This window comes from Tauraco erythrolophus, chromosome 20, assembly GCF_009769465.1.
Source record: "Tauraco erythrolophus isolate bTauEry1 chromosome 20, bTauEry1.pri, whole genome shotgun sequence".
NCBI lineage: Eukaryota > Metazoa > Chordata > Aves > Musophagiformes > Musophagidae > Tauraco > Tauraco erythrolophus.
This window is the reverse complement of record NC_141484.1, coordinates 5,095,342-5,113,867: the sequence shown is the minus strand read 5'-3', so window position 1 is coordinate 5,113,867 and position 18,526 is coordinate 5,095,342. Positions and strand designations below refer to the sequence as shown.

General features: G+C 38.7%; 1 protein-coding gene across 2 annotated transcripts in view; it reads left to right on the top strand.

Annotated features, from left to right (window-relative positions):
* Window positions 1-18,526, top strand: part of ANKFN1 (ankyrin repeat and fibronectin type III domain containing 1) — a 66,163-nt gene that overhangs the window by 30,181 nt on the left and 17,456 nt on the right. For both annotated transcript variants that reach the window (XM_086624066.1, XM_009984646.2), the window contains 6 exons: window positions 3,203-3,300; window positions 4,735-4,825; window positions 8,099-8,206; window positions 14,999-15,098; window positions 16,279-16,411; window positions 17,032-17,148. In XM_086624066.1, the coding sequence (XP_086480192.1) occupies window positions 3,203-3,300; window positions 4,735-4,825; window positions 8,099-8,206; window positions 14,999-15,098; window positions 16,279-16,411; window positions 17,032-17,148 (647 nt within the window). The remainder of the gene's footprint in view (window positions 1-3,202; window positions 3,301-4,734; window positions 4,826-8,098; window positions 8,207-14,998; window positions 15,099-16,278; window positions 16,412-17,031; window positions 17,149-18,526) is intronic.

Genomic DNA, 18,526 nt, shown 5'->3' with positions numbered 1-18,526 from the left:
GACATTCTCTCAAAACCAACAATGGTTCGGTGTATCCTGTTGGTATGTTTTCAGTAGTTCTTTGAAACAAGGGGAAAAAGAAGGCACTATTCCAACATAGCTGTTCAAAATATATTTATTTTTCAGTTATGGAAAATTTTATTGAAACTAGGGGACAGAGTCTTTTCCAAATGTGAGGTTTTAAAATATATGTATTTGAAAACTGAATTTTGGGTTACTTTGTATACACCATCTTGTTAGGTAAATGTCCTTTAAAAGGGGGGTTCTCAATCCTAATGATAACCAAAACCTGATCCGCAAGCTAATATCATATTCCTATGTTTTCAGTTTCACGGGTCTCAGCCACCACAGGGTAAGCTAAAAAAATAAGTGCAAAATGCTGGTGTTACTGGGCTGTTTAATGAGAACCACAGCTGAGCCTCAGCTTAGCAGCCAGTGAAGACTTGGCTGGTCAAGGGCGATGAGAGGGGTGCACAGCTCTGCTCAGTACCTCATGAAAAGACCAGCAGACTCAGTCACTCTCCCTAGTGAGTAGCTGTTGTCCTTCAAGGAACTGGGAGATCACGGCGTCACCCAGCAAGTGTAGGAGGGCATTTGTCCTGCACACGGGGTTTCACTGACAACATGAGTTGGGGCAACAGTTTGCCCCGGAACATCAGAGCAAAGCTGTGATTTATCATTTCAAAACCCACTTCTTCAGCTGTTCCCGAGACAGCTCTAAAGGAAATCTCAGCCTTTTCTCCCCTTGGTAACTCGGCTTCTTTCTCTGAACTCGGTGGTCTGATTATTTCTGAGAACAAACTGCCGTGCCATTGGCAGTCATAACACCAGTGTTGTGATTGCTGTGCACACGCTTGCAAAGGTGAAAGATTACAGTCCTGTGCAGATGAAGGCAGCTAATTCCTCTTCAGGCAGTGTGTTAGCAGTGTATTAGGATCTCTAAATATTAGGAGCGCTTTTCTAAATGCCGGAATACAAATGGAAGGGTTGAGAAGGAGACCCGCATCAGGCATAGGGCTGCAATGTTTATCTGTGTAACCTACCCAAATTTAAATATGCCTCTTGAACTACCAGTTTATGTTTCATCACTCTCTAGTCCATAGAACAGTCAAAAATTTGGGAAGCTCAAAAGTAGCTTAAAGCTGCTTATTTCACCCTTGACTTTTGTTTTGTGCTGCCTAAAGCTCAACCTTACCACTGCCTCTCATGCTGAGCAGCACAGTCACTTATGCGTGGGGATTTCAACAGAGAGAGGATTTGTTGGCAGAATCTGTCTTGAGTGATACTGTCTTGCTTTACATGACTCTTCAAAAAGAAAAATGGTATCTGAATTGACTGCAAGCCTGAAAACATGTTCCGCAGTTCAAACAGGGTTTCTCCGATGTATCCTGTAAAACAAAGAACATGTCTAAGTTTGCAGCATGTATACAATGTCCTCAATGTTTTAATACAGTGGAGTCATAAACCCTGAAAATCATGGTTTACAATCAAAACTCTGACAGGCCATCGAGTTCAATGGTACTTACAAGTATTCCTATAATTAAGTTGTCAACAAAAACCCACAATATGATTCCATAACAGTTTCTACATTTTCATACTTATGTACAGAGATAGCTTCCACTACAGGTGGCAGTAATTAGGTGTTTAAAACCCACAGAAAACTAAAAAATATACAGTGAAAAAGTTCAAAGACAATAGACAAAACCAATATCCTTCTCATTGCAGCAAATACACAAATGTTGCAGAACATGCTGTGCATTCACAAACTGCAATCACAGAAAAAAAGCAATCAGGAGAGAAAGGAAAAATGAATTGAGCTATTGATACTTGGCTGTTTTAGAAAAATGTGTTGGCAGTTAAATGTTGTATATACTGAGCAAAAAATTCTGTGAAGCCTTTTTCTTTTAACGTAAAAATACCAGTATGACACAGCCAGAAGATAAATTCCACATGCTGAAATTAAAATACCTACACCTTCTGATCTATTCTAAATTATTGACTCCAATAACAATAAATATGCAAATAAAGAATCTATAAACTATTTTGTGAGTCTTAAAGGGAAAGCTTTGGGTTGAATTTTCTAGTTTGGTGCAAATCCAGAAAACTGATGGGATTTTCCCATGTCCACAGTAGAATACTTTAAGAGATTAATTTCCCTATGTTTTTGATACGTTTTTCTCAGAGTTTGAGTCTGGAGGTACAAGTTACTAAACCCCAGAGGTATGACTCCAGGATTAACCTTAACTCTAATCATGGTACCTGTCATTACTAAAGTATAATTTAAGAAGAGACCTGCAGCCATCAGTTCCCCACTTATATATACCCTTCTTGTAAAACCATCTAGTAGTTTTTCATGGTCGGTTCGGTACTATTTTACATGCACATTCATTTTTGAAAGTACTGAGGAAGTATACTGACAGCAGGACTACTAATTTCATAACCCCTTAAGCGGGAATATGAGTCGTCTGTACAAATTGGTGGGAGCACTTTGGTGAAGGTACGTGTTATAATTTAGACTGCAGGACAGGTTGGGAAAGATGTGTCAGCCCAGCACCGCTCAATTCACTTCAAAAGTGGATACAACTTAATAGGTCCTTGTGGAGCTCTGTAATTTCAGTGACCACAGGAGAATCAGGCTTGGACAAGAGAGCCAGAACCCACTGAAACCCATGAAGAGACTCTGGCGAGTGTCGCATCTAGTCGAGGATGTTTCTATACAAATGAACCAAGGCGAGGTGATGAGAGGTTTGCGGTCCTGTGGAGCCAAAAAGACTCTCTGTCCATGCCTACCTAAGCAGATCCAAGTGCAAAACAGTGCTTTTTGTTGGTTAGGATGTATAAACTGCCAAATGGCATTAGCATGTCCAAATCCTCTACCTATCCTTTTCCACTTTTACTCTTTCTTTAAAAGGAAATTGTTTAAATGAAATGTTAACTGAATATAAGTTGTATTGCAGTGTGTTTTTACACATTCTTTCCTGAAAAGCTTTTCAGTAATATTTTGCTTTTCTCTCTCATATACAGAGATATAATTTAATTATTGTGTGAAGTTTGGCTAAACATTATTGTTAAACACGACACAGTATCCACATGGAATGGGAAACTTCTAGGAGAAAAGTTAACCTGTGACTGATTCAAGTACTTTGATTTCTTTGCTTGCACTGGTATCTGATTTGACTTTCTCCTGTTATTTGTCTCCTAGTGGAGTGGAGCTCCTCAGAAGACTTTTCTCCTTTGGTTGGTGAAATAATTATGGATAATCTTCAGTCTTTGAGGTGCACCATCACGGGTCTCAGAACAGTAAGTGCCAAATGACTTGTTTAGATCTTGATGCCCCTGGCCACTTCAGTGAAACAAAGACACTGATAATTTGCTTCCACACCTGTTGGTAATAACTGTAGAGTGCCTTTCTTCTAGCAACAAGTTCCAGTCATTGAGCATAATATGTCTGGTATCCATAATCCAAAAGTCACAAAGGAATAGACAGACAGCATGAACTGTTTTGTAAGTTGTCATGCTTTTCTGGATCACAGGATAATCTTAGTGCAGATCAAAGGCTTGTGAAAAATCTAGTGCTGACTCTGATGACCAATAGCTAAAATAACAGTTCTTTCTCTTCCACTTCTTCCAGGAGCACACATCTTGATGGCAATCATTTTAATTTTTGTTATTTATTGTAATATAAATGCTTTACACTGACAAGAACTGGGTCAGCGATAGAGAAAATTGATGAATATTCTTAAGCAGAATAAATTTGACCATGTGTCTGAAAGTCTTTTTCCTACAGGCTGTTCAGGACCCTTTGTGCAAGCAAATTTTTATTCACAAAATACTTGATGAAAATAAGGCTTGCTCAAATACAACTATTTCCACTGGAAATACCATCAGAGGGCCTCAATCCAGCTTCCATGGAGTTGGAGCCTTTCTACCGAATTCACTGCACACTGAATTAGGCTTACAAACTTATAGTAGGAGGAGGCATGTGTGTGACCCTTGGCCAGAGCCCCAAAACATGGGCTCTCAAAAATGAGAGAATTACGTTTAAAGAGTAAGCAATGGGCAAAACATAAAACCCTCTACATAGAATAGAAAAAAATAGTATTTTTTCTAGCCTTTTATCTGAAGAAATCTTTGATTTAAAGCACACTGTCTTCCAGCAAGCTGAGCCACACTATGCATTTACTGTTTCTCATTTTCTAACAACAAAACAGAGTAACTCTTCTTAAATTAATATCAAGCAAGCTTGCCCAGTCACTTCCATAGGCACACATTAAGAACAGTGCTTACTGTGTGTTTGTCCATACTCTTCGAAGTATATAACATGTTTAAATAAAGAGTTAGACTTCCAGAAGTGTTCTCCATCTGCCTAGATTTATGCATCAGCCAAACAGAGCTTCTTCCATCACTGTGCAGGTAGACAGACTGTTAAATACAACAGGGAAAAGGGGAGGCCCTACTCCTGAAGTCTGACTGTAAGAGTTTCGAGGGGTCGACTTTGGTAGAAGAAATTGCAGTTTGTCTCTTGGAATTGGTGTGTTCTGTCACCCCTCAGCAGACCACCTGTCCTGAAACCTTTGTACTATGTTTTAATCTGTCATGGTGCATCAGCTTATGCCACTGAAACCTATTTAAATTTTTCAAAGACAAGGGAACTGGAAGGGGCTGCTTTCCAGTCACTACAGCCAAGAGTTTGAGTCAAGTGATAGTTTTGACGCCAGTTGTTTCCATTTGCAGGGCCAGAGGTATTATGTCCATGTTTCAGCATACAACATGAGAGGATGGGGACCTCCACGCAAATCTACTCCTGCGTATGCTTCTCCTTCAAGTAGGTTGAGTTTGTCTACCCTCCTAGTTTGATTAGTGATGTTGTTTTGTAAGAATTTCTCCCTCTTCAAAGAACAGAAAAAGGCACATACTCTGGAGTTCATGATTTAATTGCCATGTCATCTAGGAGTGAAATAAATAAATAAAACTCAACTCCTTTCAAAAATAAGAAAAAAAATCAAATACCTGTAGTTATTTGTCTTACCTTTTATTCTTCTCCAGTCCTTTGACAGCACATTGTCATCAAGTCACTAACACTTAAGAAAAATGAGAAATGAGAGATATTTTGACCGTCATATCTCTTTATTAAGAGTTCTGCTATATGGAACCTCCTTTGTCAGATCCACATGAATGGATCACAACCTGAATCTGAACTCCTAGAATCAAAACACTGACATGTATCACGTGTAATTTTGTATTCTGCCTTGTAGCATTATAGATCCCATTCAGCATCCCATACGTAAAGTACCCTACTGTGGACACACGTGTTGATAGGATCTAGCCCCTAAGCACTAAAATGTTCCAGGCATGTCCAAAAGCCTTTCTTCCTTTCCAAACCTGTGACAGATTTTCTCAGAATCCATTAAGACTATGATTTTTCATCTGTAATTTTTAATCTATTATAATCACATTGTATTGTTAGTAGCTTTTCCAGATTTAGTGTTCACTGCCAAACTGGCTCAGCACGTTATAGCTTCCCGTGTATTGATTAATGCAGTAAAGTGGAACTTTTCATTTTATTGCATTAGCACTTGTTTTTATTAGGCTAATGTAACAATTTAATAACCTTGCATGCTAATGTGAGAAAATAAAGCAAGCTGTACCTACTCTCAGTAGTCATAATGAAGGGGGTTGGATAAATGAGGCTGTTGCTGTACCATTGTCTCATTTTGCTTCAATTTTGGTCTTGTTTACCCCAGAATAAAACCAGAACTGAGTTAAAGAAATATTCTGTTTGAGAAAAAAAAGTCCTGCAATTGTGAGACAAAATTCTACTCTTGCCTATGTAGATAACTCACTATTACGGAGTTGTTTTGAATAACTTAGTAACATGCAATGACCTTGACTATAGCCAGGTAAAACTACACAAGATTTGGATTTCCCTGTAGGAGAGCAGGAGCATCACTTGATATGCATGGGATTTTTTATGAGTTTACAGCAAAGAGAAATGTTTCTTCGTGGCTATATACATATATCTTATTTATTGGTGAACACAAAAGCATTAGGCAGGCAGCTCACTGTATACAGATAGCTGGCAAGAATGTGGTATTTTCATTAATTATCCTTAGTGACACATGCTCAAGCTTTACAGCAAGTGAGACCATCAGAGCCTAAATGTAAATTCTTTCATTAAGTAATACTGAAATCAGAATTTTAGCTTGAGAGACAAGATGGTATTTACCACTGCAGTTACTGGAGGCAGAGCTTCTTTATCCACGTGACTGCCTTCACCATTGGTTTTGAAAACTAGCAGGTTTGTGCTTGGCAAGAAGGCAGCAACATGAACTTACACCAGTGTTGCATAACAAAATATGTCCCTAAGCTAAAAATTAAATGTGAATACATTAATACTCTACAAAGTTGTCTGTAACAGCAGCCAGAATAATATGCAAGGGAAATGAAAGCTTCAGGGCTTAATCCTGATCCATTTCAATCCCAGAGCATCAAAGGTTAGTGACATCCGTTGGAGGTTCATCCGTGTAGCACGACAGTGAATGCTTGCCACTGTCCTCCTGTTTCCTTCACATACACAGTAGCAGCCTGGAAAGCGGTGGCCAGAGGTGTGCAGCTGGTCTGTGAAATCACAGCAGACAGTAACATTTCTAGATTTATTCATTACCATGTGGGTGATGGACAATGAGTGAAGCTAGTTTGATTCCCATGTCATTTTTAAGGTAGTCAGAAATCTGGAGGCTCAAAAAGTTTGGAAACCACTGGGATAGAGAAATGATGAATTTGTTCAAAACTCTATCAGTTTGATGACACCAAAGCACTTTGAGACTGGTGAGTTCTAGCTGGTTCCTCTGGGCTGCTCACAGGAGATGTAAGAACTGGCCTTCCCACACAGAGCTACAAATGCAGCTGGCCCTTGATCTCTGCAGTAGCATTCAACACCCAGAACAGCCACTCTGCAGCTGTTACAACTGCCCACAGGCTATCAGGATAGCAAATGTCTTCTCTTTCCACCCTTTCAAGGGGCTTACTCTAGCTGCTACACTAAATGGCAGCAGATAAGTATTTATATCCCTGGCATAGTGAGTCCATTGGAAGGAATGCTTGACTCCAAACTTGCACTAGAAACTAGATCTGTGTATTTAGTGAGTGAGCAAACCGTTGGTCGGTGGCAGTGAACATGTACATGGCTTCTATGCCAGCAAGATGGAAGCGTGCCGCCACTGCAGGCAGATCTCTTAATTCTCTTAATACCTTGATCCACCGTTACTTTGAGTCGGAAAACTGGTGCAACATGTCTCTCTCATTATAATGAAACTATGAAAACAGTCAAGTCTGGAATTTAAAAGCTCCTGTTGACACAAACAGTTTCATCCTCCTATTTGTGATGAGATTGTCTGTCTTTTAAAATCAAGACTGAGATTGTAGCTATCAGGAAATGAGAGAAAACAAAGTCTTTGGTAGGTTGAAGGTACGTGGGACAGAAACCGCAGCATCTTGCCTCACGAGTGCAGTGCTGAGCAGACCGTGGACTCCAGGCAGGAACTGCCAGCGTTTGTTCAGGCCTCTGCTGGGAGCAGATTTGCAGAAGTGATTTTACTCAGAGCATGTTTCTCTGGCTACAGAGATAGCTCTGGATGTCGGGTGATGTTCATTCTCTGCTTTGCAATCAGTGTCCTGTACAACTGTAGGAGAGACTTTTAGCCTCCTGCTGTCTCAGCAAAACGCAGGAGGAGCAGTGGTGTGATCTTAGTGAGGTGAGAGTGTGGGTACGGTACAGGCTGAGAGCAGCTCTGACACTACAGTAACAGAGGCCATTTATGTACAGAAGAGAAATAGCCATTGTCTAGTCAGTCACTACAGGAGCTTCTAGGAGCTGATTGTGAGCTCTTTGTTAATAATAATTACGATTAATTACTTAGCTGGCACAAGGACAAGGAATCTTATTGTACAAGTAAAAACAGCAAACTTAAAAACAACTGCCATTTTTTCCTGTGTTCCCAGATGTAAAACTCCTCTAAAGCCAAGAGACAAGAAAATATTTTAAAACCTTCTCCTGCTCCTTTGTGTTTCATTTCTGTTTATTTCCTTTGTTCAACAGACTGGAAAGACTGCAGTGGAAGAGAACCTCGGCACAGGGGACACACTGAGGCCCTGGAATGTCTCCTTCAGCAGGTTAGAGCAGCTCATCAGCATTATAATTGCAGAGGTAAGGATAAATATCTATGTGGTAGGGCACCAGCTGAAGCCTCTGTGGCGCCTGTAATTTTAGCAGTTTCCTAACTAGGTCATACCTTCTCATTCATCAGGAAAAGAAAGATATTAATATTGGCCCATCTGGAATCACTTTAGTGCACTATCTTGCTCTTAACCCTTGAAATTAGTTGGATGAAAACATCTGAAAGCTAGAATACAGACACAGACACAGGCACACCCTTTCCCCCTCTGTACCCTACACACTTATTGATTTGTTTTTTCCTGCAAATTAGTTTCTCATAGAATTCCACTAAAATTTTTCAAGGTTCTCTCTTTTATTTTTTCATATAGAGAAGTATTTTAGAGAGTTAACAACTGGTTTGGATCAAAAGAGAGGATTTGGCTGCCTCCAAATGGAAGACACTGGAGTACTCTAGTGGATGTGATGCCAACCTATAATGAAAAATACTTGCACAATGCAGTGGGAAGATAAGATTGCTACATTTTCAAATAGAACGAATCAAAACTAGGAGAGAGTTCAAATCTCAGCCAGCTCTTTGCTCTTCATTCATGAGAAACAGACTGTGCCTTTAATAGCTCAAGAGCCAAGGCAACAGCTTGGCATTCTTTTTAAAGCATATATAAAAACTCCTGTTCTATATGGGTTGTTGAAAAGTACTATTTATTTTCTTAAAATAAACTTCTACCTGGAATAATACTTCATTGCAAAGGAACTTATTTTAAACTGAAAAGTTGAACTACCATGAAGTTTTCATTTTTCTTCACCTAGTACGACTGTTATGTCAAGCTGCATCAATTGATTTAAAATCACAAAAATACTTAGGGTTAAAATCATCTGGCTGAAATGGCAAGATGTGGCCTTTGTTCTTTACGTGCAAATATGTCACTATCACAATGATCCACAGTCTGCCACAACCCATTGTAACCATAGCAACTTAAACTATTCAGCTATGTTGGTTGGAAAGGGAAAGGAGATATTGCAAGAAAATGTTGTTTCTCTAATTAAAATTCATACAAGCATTATCACTTGCAGGTGGTCCTGGTACTGAAAATACAGATGTTGTATTCTGTCTCTTACACAGCTTTTTCATGTTATTAAAATCTTTTTACCATCATACAGTTTTTCCTTTCTGAAGTTAGTGCATATCTCAGGTCTTTCAGGCCACCTTCCTAGTCAACAGGGAATAACTGATGGAACATCTGAGAATATTCTTAGTATAAATTGTTTTACTGACATACCAGCCCAGAACAGAAGCAGTTATAAACAACATACAGAAAATCCCTCCTTTTGGGAACCTGACACCAGTGCCTGGTTCTTATAAAATTCCACTGCTCCAGAAATTAACCCCAGTCTCAAAGCAAAGCACAGACCATTCTGTTGCTGATTTCCTAACTCCTTTTCCTTAAATGATAAATAACAACAATATAGAAAATCTGATTCTCTCAGAACGTTTCTCGCATGTATGAAAGAGGATGTGGGAGCTTACATGCGCAGTACTACACCGCAGAGTCAGCTTGAGCAACGCCCTTGCCTCCAACCAAATAAAAATCTCATAATTGCTTGTAATGCGAGCATTACACAGTAGTATATTTTGGATAAATCAGGGTTGTAACGCAATAGGAAAGGCTTTCAAACTTACCTTAAATATATGACTGATGTCAATACTTTGTATTTCAGTAATTTGGTAAAGAATTAAGACAAAGAGTTTGCAGGAAAAGTAAGAATTATGACATCACTTTGACATTTGATTCTGGTATTTCACAGAATCATAGAATGGTTTGGGTTGGAAGGGACCTTAAAGATCATCTAGTTCCAACCCCTCTGCCATGGGCAGGGACCCTGGATCAGGTTGCTCAAAGCCTCATCCAACCTGGCCTTGAACACTTCCAGGGATGGGGTAGCCACAACTTCTCTGGGCAACCTGTGCCAGTGCTTCACCACCCGCATAGTGAAGAATTTCTTCCTTATATCTAATTTATCAACCTCAGTGAAATCTGAGGATTTTGATCAAGGATCTGACATAAGCTACTGTATATGACTGAAAAGCCCAAATAACGGCTTTCACTTCATATAACATGGAGGCCTGAGCTAGATTCTTAATGTAAATTAGCAGGATTCTACTGACATGGATAGAAGTCAGCATGGATATGCTATTATATATAAGCTGAGTACTTGTCCAGGCATTTGTCCATTCTTTGCCATGCTTCTCTTTACTGCATTCTTCTTTGATTATACATTAATATTGTAACCTCTGTTTTCCTCATTTGTTCCAGAGACGTTAGGAAATAGCTGGACATTGTTTGTTGAGCATCCTTGAATCTCCTTACAACCACTGATTTGCTGTGGTTTATCAATGAGAGCAGAATTAAACTCTGCATCAATTAAAGCTAGGTGAAGACAGAGACAGGACTCAAACCTTGGGTCCTGGCACCTTGGCTTCTCACTAAGTGGTTCCTCTGCAGGCTGTCACGCTCATGCTGTTCAGGCTGGCTGAAGGAGAGTGGGGGAGTGCAAGGAAAGTGCAAAAAAATGAGGGTAATCGATCTAAAAGGTCTGAAATTACCAAAAGCCTCAGAATACAGAGGAGCTAGAAGAGCAAGGCTGTGTGCTAGCGCTCCGGCGTGATCTGGGAGGGTTGAATTGCCCAGATTCCAGGCAGATCTCTTGCCCAAGTCATTCATTCAGGCTTTGCACTCCAGCCTGCTTTTTGCCCTTCGCTTTGCATTGCAGGAGCTGAAGAAAACAAGCTTACAAAAATACCAGGAAGAATACAGTGGAATGTACAGTGAGTTTAAGAGCTTTTGGAATTAGATCAGCTGTTGCTTTTGAACCTGCTCTGTGATATGATGAAATCTCCTAGGGAATTACTTAGGAAGCTTTGCTTTCATATGTTTAATCTTCTGGAAAACCCTGATGATTACAAACAACAGTCATCCATTTGTCTTCATAATACCATGCTACAGACTATCATAACTGAGTTACTACAATTGTATGTCCTGGCAACACTTCAAATGTATTTTTTAAGTATTTTTTTCTTGTAGATCATTCTTTCTAAACAATTCTGAGTGGATTAAGTAATTGTGTGATGCTTCATTAAGAAAGGAACACAGATCTTCAGTGAAGTGCTTACCAGATATTTTCTTTCCAAAACTTGGTTGAAATGTATTTTACTAGACAAGTCAGAGGTGAAATAAAAATGTTCCAGTTGTAATTTGATTCACAAGCAGAGCGCATAGTTTTATTGTAGTTAACAAAGACAAGGATCTCTGATTCCTCAGGGCGTTTAAAATGTTTAGATTATTTGTGAGAACATACAAAAGCAGGCTTGAGAACCAAGCCATAGACTGGGAAGTTCAGGTAGGGAATTTAAGAAGCTACAATTTCAGCTGTTGAGCCTGACTTTGTAATCCAAAATATACCACCCAGCAATATGACTGTCATGCCAATAGCTTCTTCACGAGATACAGGATTTTCTTTTGAAAGACATCCCACCTTGAGGTGAGGTAATACAGAATCTCTCATCGTCTCAAGCTATTGAGGTGTCTGGCCACTACTTATGCCTTTAACTTCTGCATGGAATTATGTTTCCCTGCATAGTATCCCAGTGTCAGTTGTCTGCACTGATAAAAATGTGCAGCTTTAAATCGAGTTTGAATTTGTCCGGAAGTTTCCAGCTATTTGATGTATTTTCACAAGGTTACACAATTAGTCAAAGCTCTAAACCCCATTTTATGCCCTCTACTAGGATTTCAGTGGGATCTAGCTCATCTGTGCTAATTTGCTTCCTTATTCAGGAAGCAAATATTAAAAATATTTCCTTATTTAGGTCACCCTAAATGCTATTTAGCTGTTCCACAGGCTGTCTGATTTGCGGGGCTGGGATCTCAGATCATTTTGCGCTGAAGTAGTTCCACTTTCTTCAGATCCGCCCCACTTGAGGAGAGGCACCCGCTTGTCTAGAGATAGGACAAAGAATTCCAGATGATCTCCCTCCTCAGAGAAATGGCACGGCATAACAGACATTCCTCTAGAGCAGAGACCCCAGATGCGTACTAGCAGCCTGAGTACGCAAATTTGTTCTTATTCCTCCACAACAAATTTATGTTGCTTTTAAGTAGCTGTTATGTTTAAGTGAACTTCACAGAAACATTTCTATATCCTACCTGAGAAGAGAAAAACTGCTGATGTTGTAAATATCCCTTTGCAGTTAACTTCCTATTTCAATGCAGGCTTGAATATTTCTATCTAAATCTAATCACTGGAAATTCTCTAATCTCAGCCACGATTTGTTCACTCTTGAGTTTCTATTAAAAAACTCACAGCTCTATTGCTGGATCATTTATTAATATAAACGTAGTTTGTTGTTTCTGGTGCTTTTCTATAAAGGTTACTCTCTGTTATTTATTAGTTAATTAAATAACAGACATAGTTCCATTTGCTGTAGATCCAAATTGTCCTCTAATCTCGGCTCCATGTTTTTTGGCTTCTAGACACACTATACTGTAAAACAAAAGCAAATAGCAATGTAAGAGAGTTTACAGTCTCCATCTAGTTTTACATTCTTTCTTTTGCTTTTGAATTCTGCAGAGCTGTGGAGTGAACCCAAACCACTGAATAGCCCAGTAACATACATTTCACTTGTAATGTGCCCTCTTATTTTAATGCTACAGTCTCTGGGTGTCTTATACAGAATTATGTTGCTTTGCCTTCAGCAATTTCCTCCTTCATTCCCTCCATCCTTAATACAGAAGAAAATAAAAATTGCATAATTAGAGTGAAATTTATATTCCTAAATTGGTCTTAACCTTGGAAGAAGGAAACAGTAAGACAGGAGTTTTAATGTAGTGTTTGGTTTACATATACTATGATATACTGAAAAAAGTTCACAGTAAAATAAAAATTATCTGAGGAGATACGGATAGAAAAACAAATGAATTTTTTTAAAAGGAAAATAAAGATCAGTTGCATCGAAGGAGCAGTCATGGATTTGGATGAGTCTGTTAAAACTAAACTGACAGCGCATTGGAGAATATGCCTCGGAGAACAAGTTTGCACTGGAAAGACAATGGATTTGATGATCTAATAAGTCTCATACATTTGAATTGTATAATTTCACCCGTAGTAGAACCGTGTTCTCTTTGTACTCGCTGTTCAGCAGAGTGGTAATTATTGCTAACAATGTGCCTTCTTTCTGTGGGTTTCAATGTGCAAATTATGGTGCAAATTTATTCCTCATTTAAAACTATGTTGAGCACTTCCACAGATGGGGTTTTGACAAGAGCGAATTTAGATGTTCTTTAAATGTTCAAACTTAGAACTCACTAGGGAGACACAGACAGACACCTCCTATTTTGCATTGGAGGTAAGTGGGAAATTACTCTGGAAACACCTAAGCAGACTGATTAGCAGCTTTCAGCAGATAGTTCTTCACGAGTCATATTTTTTCCCCACTGGAGAAGGGTGTCCCTCAAAATGTTTCACGCTTCAGTCTGGACGAGTATCCACGCTTCATAAAGTCAGATCCTGGAAAACTGAGATGTAGTTTCACAGTTACATTTTTCTTCTTGTCTTTCTTTTCAGATCGCAGTAGATATCTGAAGAATTAATTCTTTTTTAAAATCAGATGTTTCTGCTGTTTCTCTTACAACGACATTAAACAGGAGAGACATCACAAAAGACAATGCAAAAAAAAACCCAAAGAGTTTTAAGTGCACATTCTTTCTAAATGCCATGTGTGGACACCAACAGCTGACAGTACTAAAATCATTGTACAATCCTGCACGTTCCTGACTGCCATCTGTTGGCATATCCTCTAAAATCTGCTCACAGGTATACAGGTGGACACAGCTGTTTCACAGAGCCTGCGAGTTGCAGTTCCCTCTGGAAGATTTTTCTTTGGCTTACAAGGAAACTCGGGCCACGCATGAGAGAAGGAAAGACATTAAGTCACATTCATGAAAGTGAAAAATAATACAATGTATAAAAATTTAACTACAATTTTTTAGAGTATTGGGCAAATATTTGCATTTATACAATTCTTCTGTTGAGAGAGCTTAGCCAGAGATCCTCGCAGGCACACAGAAGGTCTCAGCTTTGACATGAAGTGAAAAAACAAGTTAAACACCTCTTCCTTGGATTCCAGAGTACTGGGGAGCAAATGTAACTGTGAAAGCTCTGAAGCAATGCAGGTGAATGGAAATTGTTGTGATGGGGAAAAAAAAATCCAAACAAAAGCACATGTATTTAATGTTATACAAAGAAAGATGAGGATCAACCTAGTTGTCTCCTTAAAGCTTTTACTTGGGTTAGACTGGTGATGCTGTGATGTTAGTGATTGCCAGGGCACCAATTATTCAGTTCTTAGAAGCTTAAGCTATATATGGACAGAAACACAGAAACTAAGGAATTATAACACCCTAAAATGTTGACTGATAGTTCAATTCTCTTCTTGGGTTTTTGAGACAACTTGCAAAATTCATATCCATTCTGAACATTAAGAGCACATGGTACTGGTTCAAGCTATACTTTGCCTAGGAGCAAAACATTTTTACAAAGTCTGTGTTTGCTGCAAGTAAGGAAACTGTTTGCTGTTTCATATCACTAAGATAATGAAAATATAAGCAAAAGGTTGTATTTGAACATCTTTCTAAATGTTGTCTTTCAAAAGGAACATAGTGGGCACTGACTGAAATTTAGTATTGTCGTTCAAGAGACAAAAGTTCTTTATGAGGTGCTAACAAATTTACCTGTTGGGTTTGGTTTGCTTTTTATTTTCCATTTTAGAAAGTTCTAAATTACAGAATGCTGGTCGCAAGCAATCAGTTTCCAGAAGCCTGAAGCATCTTTTCCATTCATCAAACAAGTTTGTGAAGACCCTGAAACGGTTTGTCATTCATTTTATCTCCCATACATTTTGAGTTTTAGCGAGGAGTTGTTGCTTTTATGTAATAGTGAAAAGCATCTTAGAAATATATGTGAAGATTCCACTACCAAAGAAACATCAATCAATCAGAATGAACCTGATAAAATCCCATACATGTAAGACTGTTGCAGCTGATAGGAAAATAATGCTCCAGTTCCTACTGAAGTCAATAGCATCTTTTCATTGTTACTGTTTGAAATGGATTTGAATTGTAACAGAGTGAAATATTCTGTGCAAACATGAGGTGCAGTTACTAAGGTATTTTGGAACTACTGCCTCTGTGGCTGCTCAATAACAAAACTATGGCATTTATTTCATTCAAAATATAAAATGCAGGGCTCAGAGAACATGTTTTAATAGTCCATTGGCAATAAGCATCACATCTAGAATTCTCCAACATCTTTAGCCAAGTTTGCAATCCAGTGAGACCCAAAAAACCCTCAGCCTTGATAATTTGTTTTAGCAAATGGAAGTTGCTTACGCTGGATTATTTCTTCTTTCATTGCCAGGAGTGTTCAGTTTGCTTTTTCTTCTTTGTATTTTGATAAGAGTTTGATTCTTTCAGAAGAGCTCTCCAGAGTCTTTAAATTCCCTAAGGCAACTACTTAAAGTATGTAACTAATTGCAAGGGTAAATATTGAAAGGAATGATCTCTATAAACAGTTTTGCAGATATGCTGGCCAAATTACACTCAATTACTCTAATGTAAATGCATAATAACCGGCCTGATTTCAATTGAGTTACTTCAGATTTACTCTGAAGTAAACAAGGGCAGAACTAAGCCCATTAATGATGAAAAGTTTTGGTAAAATTTCTTATTTCTAAAGGGCATAAAGTCTCCATTGTGTACTGTTTACTCTGGCAAAATTCTTATTAAAAGTGATGTCAGTGGCTTGCATCATTACGAATATATTTGTAATATCATAGATTCCTGTACTTTAACATCATCTAAAGTGATAAGCTCCCAAACATTTTTCAGAATTCACTGGCTGAAGTTGCATGATCTATATAACACAGAAGTTAGGACCAGATGATTCAATTTATCTCTTCAGAACTTAACATCTATGATTCTTTCACTCATATTTGATGTGGATGTGAACAGACATGCAAGGTGTTTGACAATGTTTCCTTCTTTCTTCAGGGGACTCTACTTATCTGTTATATTTTTTTACAAAGACAATTTATTAGTAACCAATGAAGATCAAATCCCAATTGTGGAAATTGATGACTCTCACTGTAGTTCAGTTATGCAGGATTTCCTGTGGTTCACAAAGGTAATGGGAGCCTAATTTCACACGTCGCTTCTACAAATTCGTTGCTAGCAATGCATAGGCCTTAGCTCATCATTCTGAATACATGAAATGACATCATTAAAAATCTAAATGATGAAGTGCTTTACCTTTCACTCATGTTAAAATGCAATTTTCACAAACCACTTATATGGGTTAAATTATGACTCGGTCGCTGACAGTGGCATAATTAGGTCTTTTCAATGTATGATCCCACGTAAATGATTGCTATTTGGGTACATAAAGGTTTTATGAACATTAGATGAAAAGCCTAAAGAAATAACTAGAAGTTTTAAAGTTGGTATTATGGTTATGCCATCATTTAAGATATCTTCACACTATTTTTTATATCCCAAAGAAGAGTAAATTAATTTTTACACTATAGTCCAAAAAGCAATTGAAATAGGTGAATGATGTTTACAGAACAACTTCCGTGTCTGGTTCAATATCTGTTTTATGTTTATCTAGGCAATAGATTGCAGTCTGCAGAAACTCAAAATGAGCAATACCTAATGATTTTTCCAAGTCCAAAATGCTTTTCATTTCATTTCTGCTTTTGAAAATGCTGAGAACAAAAACTGATAGAACTGGATATATTTTTGCAGTTGTCTTGCATGTGGGATGATATCAGATGGCTGAGGCAGAATATGTCTATATCCGTGTCCTCATCAACAACACTTCAAGCCAGGCAAAAGATGCTTTCAGCAGCAGCACAGCTACAGGTTGGTTGCATTGCATGTTTTTAACTATTAACTTAGTGATTTCTGATCTCTAAGGGATAGTACTGACAGCTGTCCAACAGTTCACCACTCCGCACTGGCCTGTTCTTTGGAGCGGTGTTATCATCTGCAGTGAAATGAGCTACTGAGCCTCTCTTGCCAGCTGGAAGGGAGGAGTGACATTAAAAGTAAACAGTAGGAAAAAGAAAGGAAAGAAACAATAGTGGCAAACAAAGAAACAAACAGATATGAACCAGCAAATAATGACCACAGATAAGCCTGTGGGTGTGCAGATTGGGAATTCAAGAGTTATAATGCTAATATTTGCTGCTCAAAAGCCTCTTAGAAAACCTAGTCATTATTAATTATTAATATATTAATGAAGTATTTAAACTCTGGGTAAGATTTAGCACTCCCTTGTGCTATAGGGGAACCTGCAGCAGTAGGTAGCTTCTATCTCCAACAGGAAGGACTGAATACTACTGAAGGCGCTAAAATAGTACTCTTGATACACCCAAGTACAGCTTCTGGAGCAGAACTACTATGAAATCTCTACCTGCAAGGCAGATACTTTCATAAAATATTTACTTTTGCAGGAAAATACATTTTCAAAAAGATGCATGCATGATTCTTACCGAAAAAGTATATCCAGGCCTCACTTTCTCCTACCTTTTGTTTGAATGAAGCCACCAAAGCTTCTCAGAAAAATTTATGATAAAGTCATGGAATTAAAATCTTCATACTGGTTGGCTCAGGTACTAGCCATACGCCATGCCTCTTGTTATTGCCAGTCAATGCAATGAGCTGGGTTTTATAACAGCTATGAGAGCCAGACACTTTGTGGCCATTATTAAGAATATCCATGTGGGGCTTGTTTTACATCTTTTGGCAAGGCACACTGTGCAGGAGAGTAGCCTTCCTGGGCAACCACCTGTCTTGAGTGATTTCCCCAAAGTATCCCAAAACACATGGAATGCCAGTCTGCTGCACCTTTATTGGAGGACCACCTGTGTTAAGCAGCAGCTGCTTGTCAGTCCTTTGAGCTGTCACTAGCGAAAGTTTTAACTGTATCTGCTGAACGTTCCCCCTGGTGTGGTTAGCTCAGCTTAGGTAGCACGTATTCCTTTGGTTAGCTCAGCTCCACTCCCTCTGTGCAGATTGCCTTTAACGGAGCGTTGCTAGTGTGCACGGTCTGCACTTTGAGACAACCAAGATTCCTAGTACATCGGGTTATTATTTGCTGCCGAAGGTGATCAGAGCAGAGCTTGAAGCACAGAGATACAGCAAATGTGTCCGTGCGGCATATCGCTCTGTTGAATTTCTGGCAAATTTATTGTCCTTAACGTTTGCTCTGTTAGCTCGGTCCCCTGATGAATACAGG